This window comes from Oncorhynchus nerka, unplaced genomic scaffold (genome assembly GCF_034236695.1).
Source record: "Oncorhynchus nerka isolate Pitt River unplaced genomic scaffold, Oner_Uvic_2.0 unplaced_scaffold_4313, whole genome shotgun sequence".
Lineage (NCBI taxonomy): Eukaryota > Metazoa > Chordata > Actinopteri > Salmoniformes > Salmonidae > Oncorhynchus > Oncorhynchus nerka.
In genome coordinates, this window is record NW_027036984.1 from 1 (window position 1) to 14,218 (window position 14,218).

Consider the following 14,218-nt stretch of genomic DNA (forward strand, 5'->3'; position numbering starts at 1 on the left):
ATCACAACATTCTTATTGACAGACTCAAATCAAATCAAATCAAATGTATTTATATAGCCCTTTGTACATCAGCTGATATCTCAAAGTGCTGTACAGAAACCCAGCCTAAAACCCCAAACAGCAAGCCATGCAGGTGTAGAAGCACGGTGGCTAGGAAAAACTCCCTAGAAAGGCCAAAACCTAGGAAGAAACCTAGAGAGGAACCAGGCTATGTGGGGTGGCCAGTCCTCTTCTGGCTGTGCTGGGTGGAGATTATAACAGAACATGGCCAAGATGTTCAAATGTTCATAAATGAACAGCATGGTCGAATAATAATAAGGCAGAACAGTTGAAACTGGAGCAGCAGCACGGTCAGGTGGACTGGGGACAGCAAGGAGTCATCATGTCAGGTAGTCCTGGGGCATGGTCCTAGGGCTCAGGTCCTCCGAGAGAGAGAAAGAAAGAGAGAATTAGAGAGAGCATATGTGGGGTGGCCAGTCCTCTTCTGGCTGTGCCGGGTGGAGATTATAACAGAACATGGCCAAGATGTTCAGATGTTCATAAATGAACAGCATGGTCGAATAATAATAAGGCAGAACAGTTGAAACTGGAGCAGCAGCACGGCCAGGTGGACTGGGGACAGCAAGGAGTCATCATGTCAGGTTGTCCTGGGGCATGGTCCTAGGGCTCAGGTCCTCCGAGAGAGAGAAAGAAAGAGAGAAGGAAAGAATTAGAGAACGTACACTTAGATTCACACAGGACACCGAATAGGACAGGAGAAGTACTCCAGATATAACATACTGACCCTAGCCCCCCGACACATAAACTACTGCAGCATAAATACTGGAGGCTGAGACAGGAGGGGTCAGGAGACACTGTGGCCCCATCCGAGGACACCCCCGGACAGGGCCAAACAGGAAGGATATAGCTCAACAGCCTTGGTTTCTCAAATGCCTGCCTTGCTTGGTTCACCAACTACTTCTCTGATAGAGTTCAGTGTGTCAAATCGGAGGGCTTGTTGTCCAGACCTCTGGCAGTCTCTATGGGGGTGCCACAGGGTTCAAATCTAGGGCCGACTCTCTTCTCTGTATACATCAATGATGTCGGACTTGCTGCTGGTGATTCTTTGGTCCATCTCTACACAGACGACACCATTCTGTATACCTTTGGCCCCTCTTTGGACACTGTGTTAACTAACCTCCAGACGAGCTTCAATGCCATACAACTCTCCTTTCGTGGCCTCCAACTGCTCTTAAATGCAAGTTAAACCAAATGCATGCTTTTCAACCGATCGCTGCCCGCACAGCATCACTACTCTGGACGGTTCTGACTTAGAATATGTAGAATATACAAATACCTAGGTGTCTGGTTAGACTGTAAACACTCCTTCCAGACTCACATTAAACATCTCCAATCCAAAATTAAATCTAGAATCGGCTTCCTATTTCGCAACAAAGCATCCCTCACTCATGCTGCCAAACACACCCTCGTAAAACTGACCATCCTACCGATCCTCAACTTCGGCGATGTCATTTACAAAATAGCCTCCAACTCTCTACTCAACAAATTGGATGCAGTCTATCAGATAAATAGAGAAAAATAACTAATGTAATATTTAAAGAAAAATGAAGGTTGTAGTACCGTAATTGCTGGACTATAAGCCGCTACTTTATTCCCACGCTTTGAACCTCGCGGTTTATACAATGACGCGGCTAATTTATGGATTTTTCCCGCTTTCACAAGATTCATGCCGCCAAAAAACTGAGCACCGTCACATAATGTGACGTAAAATCGAGCGCACTCAAACTTCCCATCATTCTGATTACGGTAGTAATTTTGTCACGCTCATCATGGCAAAGACACGGAGAAATGCATATGATGCAGCTTTCAAGTTGAAGGCGATCGATCTGGCTGTTGGAAAAGGAAAGAGAGCTGCTGCACGGGAGCTTGGCCTTAATGAGTCGATAATAAGACATTGGAAACAGCAGCGTGAGGAACTGACTCAGTGCAAAAAGACAACAAAGGCTTTCAAAGGGAAGAAAAGCAGATGGCCCAAAGTATTTGCAGCCACTCGACATCAGTGTAAATCGTGCATTTTAGGTGGCGCTCCTTGTTCAGTGGGAGTCTTGGATGACAAGTGGGGAGAAATCCTTCACTAAAACGGGCTGCATGCAAAGAGCAACTTATGGTCAAGTCTGCCAGTGGGTCCTGACAGCGTGGAGCATTGTCAAAAATCCACTATCATCAACGGGTTTGAAAGGCTGGACTGCTGCGTGTTAAAGGGGCAGCATGAGCTCAGCGGGGTATTTGCCTCCGGATGAAAGTGACTAGAGCGACAATGAAAACGATCCAACATCGGATGAAGCAATTCTGAGGCTATTCATCTCCGACACCGAAGGAGATGACTTCAGTGGTTTCAGTGCACAGGAGGAGGAAGATAGTGACCAAGTTCATTTGTTTCAATGTACCGGTAGGCACCTGAGACTTATAGACATGTGCAGCGTATTTATGTACAAAATACATATTTTTTAATAATTCAGTGGGTGCGGTTTATATTCAGGTGCGCTTAATAGTCCAGCAATTACGGTACACATAACTTGTTGGATAAAACAACACGTGATTCTCCAGATAATTTTCATTAAAGAACTGACTCAGATGGACATTGATCTGTAAAGGGCTAAATGGCAGTGGGGCAGGTTAACCTAACCTACGGGTGTATGTGGCCACCTCAGAACTAGTGATAACCAACTCAACAGGCTTTATTATGAGCACATACTGATCGCAACTTATGAAACATTAGTTAATTATATATTTTGTTACGATTGTTTTTGTCGATAGAGCACTTCTTCAAATTTCTGCATTATTGTTGTGAAATAGGTCCAGGAAGTTGCTGTGCAGTTGTTCATGGACAAGGCTCTCCACCCAGAGCTCTGCATGCTTGCCTGCATTGTTCTGTTTGAGACAAAGCCCCCAATGGTCCTGGTGATCATTTTAGCTAGCATTCTGAAAACAGAGAAAAATCTGCAGGTGGCTAGCTTCACCTACTCTCACATGATGTCCCTGACCAGGAGCACCGCCCCTGACTTTGCCTCAGTGTACATGTCATTACATCTCTCTCAATATCTATGGAATCAGATTTAATAACATAGTTGCTATTCCTTCATTTTAGTGCTGCTGCCTGCAATGTTGCTGTCAAGATGCTCAGCACCAAATTTAGAAGATTGAGCTGCCACTTCAGTCAAGCCATCCCCACCTGGATGCCTATTCCAGTAAGGTCCTCCTCTTATCTTCCTTGGTTGATCCTTGGTTGATCCTTTTTGCAGATGACTTACTATTGTGGATAATCATGCTACTCTCACGACTCCTACCGAAGGTGACTCCCCCTCCTGTTCGGGTGGCGCTCGGCGGTCGTCGTCACCGGCCTACTAGCTGCCACTGATTCCTTCCTATAACACCTTTATCACTGCTGAGACTGGTCTTGTTGGTCCAGGCCCTGCAGTTCGTCTGAGGTTGTCTTGGGACAGACTCCCCAAGGTTCCCAAGGCTGTTTGGCGCTATGTTAGGATGTACGGTTACTCATTTGTTATTTACTAGTGATAGCTGAATAATGTTACAGAACAAATCAAGAACAACTTCTGATTTGTGTAACCTTTTCTCTTCTAGCGTGTCTGAATTCATCCCTGGGTACATCCCATATTACCTGGCTGACTTGGTTCCAATGCAAAAATACAAAAATAGTGAGAAACAGATTCAATGCACTGTGGTTGCAACATCTGAAAGGACCCTGGATGTCATTCTGAAAACACCCAAGGTGAGGAACATTGTTTTTCCCACAATAGCATTTTCTGCTGTTTTATTTCTCCAGACTTCTCTTCTTGGTTGACTGTTTCTGATTTGTGTATCTAAATCACAGATGACACTGTATGAACTGGGTGTGAACCTCCCCTGTTCTCTGCCCATTGAGTCTATGACTGATCTTTCTCCCTTTGATGACAACATTGTTAACAAAATCCACTACTTGTTTTCTGAAGTCAACGCAGGTAAGCAGAAACAATAAAAAAACAAAAAAACAAAACAATGTCACAGTACAACGTTAAAAAAAGGCAAGGAAAGTATAAATTAACACTATTGTTTTCCAGTTAAATGTAGCATGGTCGGAGACACATTGACAACATTTAACAACAGGAAGTACCCGGTCAATATGCCTCTCTCCTGCTACCAAGTTTTGGCTCAGGATTGCACCATAGAGCTCAAATTCATGGTTCTGCTGAAGAAGGATCACGCATCTGAACAAAACCACATCAATGTGAAAATCTCTGACATGTGAGTATTGTTTTAGAAAACAATTGCTATTGACACAAATATATTTCTTAGTTCCATCAATAACAATGTATGAAATGTTGTCTTTGACACTTCCAGTGATGTTGACCTGTACCCTGAGGACAATGATGTGATAGTGAAGGTCAATGGAATGGAAATTTCCAAAGACAACCTCCCATACCAGGACCCCTCAGGTTTCTCATGCTCCTTCAACCTTATTTATCAACATCACAATAACTAGAATAATCTAATGTACTGCTGTAATAAGATAATAGAAAATGGCCTCATCCATAAACTACATCATTGTTTATTTTCTTGCCTAAGGTTCTATCAAGATCAAACAGAAGGGTGAAGGTGTGTCTCTCTATGCCCCAAGCTATGGTCTCCAAAATGTCTACTTTGATAAGCACTCATGGAAGGTGATTGGAATCTTATGTCATGATATCAATAATACTGTATCATTAAATGTATGAATAGCGTATTACTTGTTTAAAGGGTACTAATACATAAGCTACAGTTGTTCTAAGTTGTTGTGTGATTTTGGCACTCAGATTAAAGTTGTGGACTGGATGAAGGGACAGACTTGTGGACTCTGTGGAAAGGCTGATGGCGAAAACAGACAGGAGTACCGTACACCCAGTGGCCGCCTGACCAAGAGCTCAGTCAGCTTTGCCCATTCCTGGGTGCTTCCTTCTGATTGCTGCCGTGATGCGTCTGGTAAGTCTTAGCCTACCGCTTATGCTGCATTACAAATGTCAGTTCATTTAGTTAACATATTATTGCTGTACCTCTCTATGTCAGAATGTCTCATGAAGCTCGAGTCTGTGAAGCTGGACAAGCAGGTGATTGTTGATGACAGGGAGTCCAAATGCTACTCTGTTGAGCCTGTGCTGCGCTGTCTGCCTGGATGCCTCCCAGTGAGGACCACCCCCATCACCATCGGTTTCCACTGCCTGCCCGTCGGTGAGTCTATAATGGACAACTGTTTTACTGAAGACACCATACTGTTCTGATGTATCCAATAAATACTGATCTGCAGTTCCTAATTTCTTTCTTTCCTATTACAGATTCCAACCTGAACCGCTCTGAAGGTCTGAGCAGCATCTATGAGAAGAGTGTGGACCTGATGGAGAAGGCAGAAGCCCATGTGGCCTGTCGCTGCTCTGAGCAGTGCATTTAGTGCTCTGGTGGAGCATATACTGTAACTTTTATAACAGAAAATATGTCATTTCACATCACTGAGATGAAACCAACAACATTATTGACCACTCAAATTGTAATAAATCCAACTGTGCATACAAAGATGGTCTCTGATACATTTTCCCACATTTTTCATTTGCAAAAAGAGCCCTCTAATAAGATACATTTAATGGCCATCACTTTTCATGGTGAATTATGAAATTTAAAAAACGATTTTAAAAAAATATGTCGGTGCCAAAAACACCTTCAGCTTGACAGAGGAGTTGTATTGTAAACACATCCAACTTGCTATGACTGTTCAGTATACCAATTCCATTGCACTGCATCTATAACAAATACAATAGCTTAGACCAATATTGTTTTGTTTTCATCACAATCAATTGAAGGGAAAGACAGTTTGTCAATTTCATAAATCAATGTAAAGACCTATATCTCTTTTCACATTTGGTGTTGATGTATCAGCAACATTTCACTGAATGTACATTTTAAAATGATATCCAATATTTAAGGAAAAAACTATGTTGACTATGATAACAAATACATTACGCTGTCTGACATTCAAATGTATAAAACTGACTTTAACAAAAGGTAATACAATAAAAATACTTTTGACATGAAATCTATACAAATTACATCTACGAACAAAAACATTACCTTAAAAACCACACTAATTTGTCCCTATGTCACTCAGCAGTCAAAATATTATGGCTCTATCAAAACAGTCAGGGGCCTTGTCCGTCCCAAAAACACTTGGCCTTGCCCCCATGGAAATCCAACTCGGTGGATTCTCCATTCACCGAGCAGACAGGACATTGGATTCAGGAAAATTGACAGGGGGAGGTGTATGCCTCTTTATCAACAGTAAATGGTGTCCTGACTCTAGCGCAATGGAAGTCTCTACCCATTGCTCACCCGTCTTGGAATATTTGATGGACAAATGCCAAACTTTCTACCCCCGAGAGAGTTTTCAGCTGTTATCGTGATTGCTGTATATGTTCAATCTCAGGATAAGAAAAACAGTTAGGAAACCATGCCCCCGGAGGCTGCTTTCCTTGTTAGTTCCTTGTCATTAAATTCCTAGTCATTAAGACACATATTCCCAACTTCCATCAACACAACTCCTACGCCACAAGGGGGGATAAAGACCAATGCTACTCTAGCCACAAGCAAGCATACAAGGCCTTTCCTCATCACCCTTTTGGCAAATCAGATCATGACTCTATACTTCTGCTTCCTGTCTACAAGCAGAAGCTCAAAGGGGAAGTACCCATGATGCGCTGCATTGAGAAATGGTCCTCTGAATCGGAGGCTATGCTACAGGACAGCTTTGCTCAAGCTGACTAGAATATATTCCGGGACTAAGCCAATAGCATTGATGAGCTAACCACCTCCGTTACCGGCTTCAATAGGAAATGCATCGACAATGTTGTCCCCACAGTAAAGGTTCACTGCTTCCCCAATCAAAAGCCTTGGATTCAGATTGTTTGCTATGAGACTCGAATTTGAGTTCAGGTGCGTCCTGTTTCCATTGATCACACTTAAGATGTTTCTACAACTTGATTGGAGTCCACCTGTGGTAAATTCAATTGATTGGACATGATTTGGAAAGGCACATACCTGTCTATATAAGGTCCCACAGTTGACAGTGTATGTCAGAGCAAAAAACAAGCCATGAGGTTGAAGGAATTATCAGTAGAGCTCCGAGACACGATTATGTCAAAGCGCAGATCTGGGGAAGGGTACCAAAACATTTCTTCAGCATTGAAGGTACCCAAGAACACAGTGGCCTCCATCATTCTTAAATGGAAGAAGTCTGGAACCACCAAGATTCGAGCAATCGGAGGAGGGGGGCCTTACTCAGGGATAAGACCAAGAACCCGATGGTCACTCTGACAGAGCTCCAGAGTTCCTCTGTGGAGATAGGAGAACCTTCCAGAAGGACAACCATCTCTGCAGCACTCCACCAATCAGGCCTTCATGGTAGAGTGGCCAAATGGAAGTTCTCCTCATTATAAGGCACTTGGAGTTTGCCAAAAGGCACCTGAAGGACTCTCAGACCATGAGATCAAGATTATCGTGTCTGATGAAACCAACATTTGAACTCTTTGGCCTGAATGGCAAGTGTCACTTCTGGAGGAAACCTGGCACCATCCCTACGGGGAAGCATGGTGCTGGAAGCATCATACTGTGGGGATGTTTTTAAGCAGTAGGGAATGGGAACTAGTAAGGGTTGAGGGAAAGATGAACAGAGCAAAGTACAGAGAGATCCTTGGTGGATAATCTGCTCCAGTGCACTCAGGACCTCAGACTGGGGTTGAAGGTTCACCTTCCAACAGGACATCAACCCTAAGCACACAGCCAAGACAACACAGGTGTCACACCCTGACCATAGTTTGCTTTGTATGTTTCTATGTTTTGGTTGGTCAGGGTGTGATCTGAGTGGGCATTCTATGTTGGATGTCTTGTTTGTCTATTTCTATGTCTGGCCTGATATGGTTCTCAATCAGAGGCAGGTGTTAGTCATTGTCTCTGATTGGGAACCATATTTAGGTAGCCTGGGTTTCACTGTGTGCTTGTGGGTGATTGTTCCTGTCTCTGTGTTTTGCACCAGATAGGGCTGTTTTTGGTTTTCCACGTTTATTGTTTTTGTAGTGTTCGTGTTTATCTTTTGTTATTACACATGAATCAAAGAAACCACGCTGCATTTTGGTCCGCCTCTACTTCACCTAAAGAAAACCGTTACAACAGGAGTGGCTTCGGGACAAGTCTCTTAATGTCCTTGAGTGAACCAGCCTGTCACGACTCCGACCGAAGGACACTCCCCTTCCCGTTCGGGTGGCGCTCGGCGGTCGTCGTCGCCGGCCTACTAGCTGCTACTGATTATTTCCTCCCCCTCCTTATGTGTTGATTGAGTGCACCTGTTTTGAATTAGGTAGTAGGCTTTATTAGTCAGCCGGCCCGCAGAGTTCCTTGTGCGGGATTAATTATTGTGACCATCTGTTTTAGTGTACTTGTGTGCACGTCTATGGGTTTTTGTGTTTTTCCCATTTTGTGGGTTTTTCCTGGACCATTTAAGTCCCCCTGTTTGTTCATTACGCCGTGTGTGTTCGTGTGGGTTGGCTTATGTTCGCCGTTTGTCGGTGCAATAAAATGGCACTCACCTGAACTCTCTGCTTCCTGCGCTTGACTCCTCACCCACTACACTCAGATCGTTACAGAATCCCGCACCACTGAGGAATGGAGTCAGCAGGAGCAACAGCCACTCCCCTCCCATCGATGGAAGAGAGGGTTCTACATCACACCACCGTTCTCCATCGGATCGGAACGGCGATGGATCTGGTGATGAAGGGAATGGACCGATGGGAGAGAAGCGGTCCCCTCTCTCCACCTTCGGCCCCCTCCTCAGGACTCCCCATCTCCCGACTCCAGCCCCTCCGTCTTACGCTCCCGAGGGTCTATGATGGAGCGGCAGCAGGGTGCCAGGGTTCTTACTCCAGCTAGAACTGTACCTGGCCACCGTCAGACCTACTCCCTCGGGAGCGGAGAGGGTGAATGTCCTCATCTCCTGCCTCACGGGTCGTGCTCTGGAGTGGGCAAATGCAGTTTGGAATGGCCCAGACTCAGCTAAGGAGCACTACCCCGAGTTTTCTCGCCGCTTCCGCGCCGTGTTTGACCATCCTCCAGATGGCCGAGCGGCGGGAGAACGACTATTCCATCTTCGGCAGGAGAAAAAGAGCGCCCAGGATTACGCGTTGGAGTTCCGTACCTTGGCAGCAGGATCCGGGTGGAACGACAGGGCCCTTATAAACCACTACAGGTGTAGTCTCCGGGAGGACGTCCGCAGGGAGCTAGCGTGTCGGGACACCGCTCTTTCATTAGATGAGCTGATTGACATGTCCATCCGACTGGACAATCTGCTGGCTGCCCACGGGCTTTCGGAGATGGTCCTGTGTGTTCCACCACCCAGCACCTCCACTCCTGTTTCGATGGAGTTGGGAGGGGCTTTGCCGAGGGGTACCGGAGGAGGAGGCTCCCTCTGCACCAACTGTGCTCGGAGAGGACACACGGCCGATCGGTGCTGGGGGGGTCCGTCTGGGAGTCGAGATGGCAGGCGGAACATTTCTCGATCACCCCAGGTGAGTCAGCACCAGACTCACCCAGAACCCCCTGTTGGTCACATGTTTGTCTTGATTTTTTTTCTTAAATTTTTTCCCTCTTCCCAGCATAGGGCGCTAGTCGATTCAGGCGCAGCTGGGAACTTTATGGATCGCGGACTTGCTATTAAATTAGGTGTTCCGCTTGTGCCGATAGATTCTCCCTTTCCCGTGCACTCCCTAGATAACCGGCCATTAGGGTCAGGGGTGGTCAGGGAGACCACGATCCCACTGGACATGGTAACGCAGAGGAATCATAGGGAGCGTATCAGTCTCTATATTATTGATTCGCCTGCGTTTCCAGTGGTGTTAGGGATTCCCTGGCTGGCCCGGCACAATCCTAAAATTTTGTGGAAACAGGGGGTTCTCCAGGGGTGGTCAGAGGAGTGTTCTGGAAGGTGTCTGGGAGTTTCCGTCGGTGCCACCTCGGTGGAAAGTCCAGACCAGGGTCCCACAGTGTGCATTCCCCCCCGAGTATGCCGATTTGGCAATCGCTTTTAGTAAAAAGAAGGCGACTAAATTACCACCACATCGACCGGGAAGGGATTGTGCGATAGATCTCCAGGGTAACGCTGCGCTTCCCAAGAGTCACGTGTACCCACTGTCCCAAGAGGAGACGTTGGCTATGGAGACATATATCACGGAGTCTCTGGGACAGGGGTACATTCGGTCCTCCATTTCACCCGTCTCCTCGAGTTTCTTTTTTGTGAAGAAGAAGGAGGGAGGATTGCGTCCGTGTATTGATTATAGAGGTCTAAATGCCATCACAGTGGGGTTCAGCTACCCACTACCTCTCATTGCTACGGCAGTGGAATCCTTTCAGGGGAGCGCAGTTCTTCACAAAATTGGATCTCAGGAGCGCGTATAGCCTGGTGCGTATTCAGAAGGGAGACGAGTGGAAAACCGCATTTAGTACCACATCGGGCCACTATGAGTACTGCGTCATGCCGTATGGGTTAAAAAATGCTCCAGCCATTTTTCAATCCTTTGTAGACGATATTCTCAGGGACCTGCACGGGCAGGGAGTGGTTGTTTATATCGATGACATTCTGATCTACTCAGCCACTCACGCCGCGCATGTGTCTCTGGTACGCAAGGTGCTTGGTAGACTGCTGGAGCATGACCTATACGTCAAGGCTGAGAAGTGTGTGTTCTCCAAACGAGCCGTCTCCTTTCTGGGTTATCGCATTTCCACCTCGGGGGTGGAGATGGAGGGTGACCGCAGTAAGGCCGTGCGTAATTGGCCGACTCCCACCACGGTAAAAGAGGTGCAGCGGTTTTGGGTTTTGCCAACTACTACCGGAGGTTTATCCGGGTTTTGGCCAGGTAGCGGCTCCAATTACCTCACTGCTAAAGGGGGGCCCGGTGCGGTTGCGATGGTCAGCAGAGGCGGACAGAGCTATCAACAGGTTGAGGGCACTGTTCACGGATGCACCCGTGTTGGCGCATCCGGACCCCTCTCTAGCATTCATAGTGGAGGTGGACGCGTCCGAGGCTGTGGTGGGTGCCGTGCTATCACAGCGCTCGGGTACGCCACCAAAACTCCGCCCCTGCGCTTTCTTCTCGAGTAAGCTCAGCCCAGCGGAGCGTAACTATGATGTGGGGGACCGGGAGTTGTTAGCGGTGGTCAGGGCTCTGAAGGTGTGGAGACACTGGCTTGAGGGGGCTAAGCACCCCTTTCTCATCTGGACCGACCACCAAAATCTGGAGTATATTCGGGCAGCTAGGAGACTGAACCCGCGGCAGGCAAGGTGGGCCATGTTTTTCACTCGATTCCGGTTCACTTTATCTTATAGACCGGGCTCCCAGAACGTGAAGGCGGACGCACTGTCCCGCCTTTACGACACGGAGGATAGGTCCACCGAACCTACTCCCATCCTTCCGGCCTCAAAGCTGATGGCACCGGTGGTATGGGAGGTGGACTCGGACATCGAGCGGGCGTTACGGGCTGAACCCGCGCCTCCTCAGTGTCCGGCGGGGCCGAGGTACATGCCGCTTGGTGTTCGGGACCAACTGATTCGGTGGGCTCACGTCCTACCCTCCTCGGGTCACCCTGGGGTGAGGAGGACAGTGGGGAGCCTTCGGGGGAGGTATTGGTGGCCTACCTTGGCTAGGGACGTTAAGGTTTATGTCTCCTCCTGTTCGGTATGCGCCCAGAGTAAGGCTCCTAGGCACCTTCCTAGAGGGAAGTTACAACCCCTCCCCGTTCCACAACGGCCATGGTCACATCTATCCGTAGATTTCCTGACCGACCTTCCCCCGTCTCAGGGCAACACCACGGTTCTGGTGATTGTGGATCGGTTCTCTAAGTCCTGCCGTCTCCTCCCGTTGCCCGGTATCCCAACAGCCCTACAGACTGCGGAGGCATTATTCACCCACGTCTTCCGGCACTACGGGGTGCCGGAGGACATCGTTTCTGATCGAGGGCCCCCAGTTCACGTCCCGAGTATGGAGGGCGTTCATGGAGCGTCTGGGGTCTCGGTCAGCCTGACCTCCGGTTATCACCCCGAAAGTAATGGGCAGGTGGAGAGAGTAAACCAGGAGGTGGGTAGGTTTCTGCGGTCGTACTGCCAGGACCGGCCAGGGGAGTGGGCGAGATACATCCCCTGGGCTGAAATGGCCCAGAACTCACTACGCCACTCCTCTACTAATGTGTCCCCCTTTCAGTGTGTGTTAGGGTACCAGCCGGTCCTGGCACCGTGGCATCCGAGCCAGACCGAGGCTCCTGCGGTGGAGGAATGGGTGCAGCGCTCCAAAGAGACCTGGAGGGCCGTCCAGGAATCCCTTCAACAGGCTAGTGGACGGCAGAAAAGGAGTGCTGACCGCCACCGCAGTGAGGCCCCGTGTTTGTACCAGGGGACAGGGTCTGGCTCTCGACCGAAACCTACCCCCTCCGCGTGCCCTGCCGGAAGCTTGATGCCTTGATAAGCTCCTTTCCTGAGGACGGCTCACCTCTCACAGTTCTGGGCGACTTTAACCTCCCCACGTCTACCTTTGACTCATTCCTCTCTGCCTCCTTCTTTCCACTCCTCTCCTCTTTTTGACCTCACCCTCTCACCTTCCCCCTACTCACAAGGCAGACAATACGCTCGACCTCATCTTTACTAGATGCTGTTCTTCCACTAACCTCATTGCAACTCCTCCAAGTCTCCGACCACTACCTTGTATCCTTTTCCCTCTCGCTCTCATCCAACACTTCCCACACTGCCCCTACTCGGATGGTATCGCGCCTTCCCAACCTTCGCTCTCTCTCCCCGCTACTCTCTCCTCTTCCATCCTATCATCTCTTCCCTCTGCTCAAACCTTCTCCAACCTATCTCCTGATTCTGCCTCCTCAACCCTCCTCTCCTCCCTTTCTGCATCCTTTGACTCTCTATGTCCCCTATCCTCCAGGCTGGCTCGGTCCTCCCCTCCCGCTCCGTGGCTCGACGACTCATTGCGAGCTCACAGAACAGGGCTCCGGGCAGCCGAGCGGAAATGGAGGAAAACTCGCCTCCCTGCGGACCTGGCATCCTTTCACTCCCTCCTCTCTACATTTTCCTCCTCTGTCTCTGCTGCTAAAGCCACTTTCTACCACTCTAAATTCCAAGCATCTGCCTCTAACCCTAGGAAGCTCTTTGCCACCTTCTCCTCCCTCTTGAATCCTCCTCCCCCTCCCCCTCCTCCCTCTCTGCAGATGACTTCGTCAACCATTTTGAAAAGAAGGTCGACGACATCCGATCCTCGTTTGCTAAGTCAAACGACACCGCTGGTTCTGCTCACACAGCCCTACCCTGTGCTCTGACCTCTTTCTCCCCCCTCTCTCCAGATGACATCTCGCGTCTTGTGACGGCCGGCCGCCCAACAACCTGCCCGCTTGACCCTATCCCCTCCTCTCTTCTCTAGACCATCTCCGGTGACCTTCTCCCTTACCTCACCTCGCTCATCAACTCATCCCTGACCGCTGGCTTACGTCCCTCCCGTCTTCAAGAGAGCGAGAGTTGCACCCCTTCTGAAAAAACCTACACTCGATCCCTCCGATGTCAACAACTACAGACCAGTATCCCTTCTTTCTTTTCTCTCCAAAACTCTTGAACGTGCCGTCCTTGGCCAGCTCTCCCGCTATCTCTCTCAGAATGACCTTCTTGATCCAAATCAGTCAGGTTTCAAGACTAGTCATTCAACTGAGACTGCTCTTCTCTGTATCACGGAGGCACTCCGCACTGCTAAAGCTAACTCTCTCTCCTCTGCTCTCATCCTTCTAGACCTATCAGCTGCCTTCGATACTGTGAACCATCAGATCCTCCTCTCCACCCTCTCCGAGTTGGGCATCTCCGCGCGGCCCACGCTTGATTGCGTCCTACCTGACAGGTCGCTCCTACCAGGTGGCGTGGCGAGAATCTGTCTCCTCACCACGCGCTCTCACCACTGGTGTCCCCAGGGCTCTGTTCTAGGCCCTCTCCTATTCTCGCTATACACCAAGTCACTTGGCTCTGTCATAACCTCACATGGTCTCTCCTATCATTGCTATGCAGACGACACACAATTAATCTTCTCCTTTCCCCCTCTGATGACCAGGTGGCGAA

At 48.6% G+C, this 14,218-nt stretch overlaps 1 protein-coding gene across 2 annotated transcripts; it reads left to right on the forward strand.

The window, feature by feature from the left end:
• Positions 1–3,295: 3,295 nt before the first annotated feature.
• LOC115123443 (vitellogenin-like) lies at positions 3,296–5,794 on the forward strand. 2 transcript variants are annotated; one of them, XM_065014235.1, is made up of 9 exons: positions 3,296–3,545; positions 3,643–3,790; positions 3,893–4,019; positions 4,119–4,302; positions 4,399–4,493; positions 4,624–4,718; positions 4,851–5,016; positions 5,101–5,262; positions 5,367–5,794. In XM_065014235.1, the coding sequence occupies exons 2-9, from the start codon at positions 3,698–3,700 to the stop codon at positions 5,477–5,479; spliced, it is 1,035 nt and encodes a 344-aa protein (XP_064870307.1). In that variant the 5' UTR covers positions 3,296–3,545; positions 3,643–3,697; the 3' UTR covers positions 5,480–5,794. The 2 variants fall into 2 exon arrangements, with proteins under 2 accessions (XP_064870307.1, XP_064870306.1); XM_065014234.1 differs by lacking the exon at positions 3,296–3,545 and having other exon boundaries at positions 3,559–3,790.
• The last annotated feature ends 8,424 nt before the right edge of the window (positions 5,795–14,218 follow it).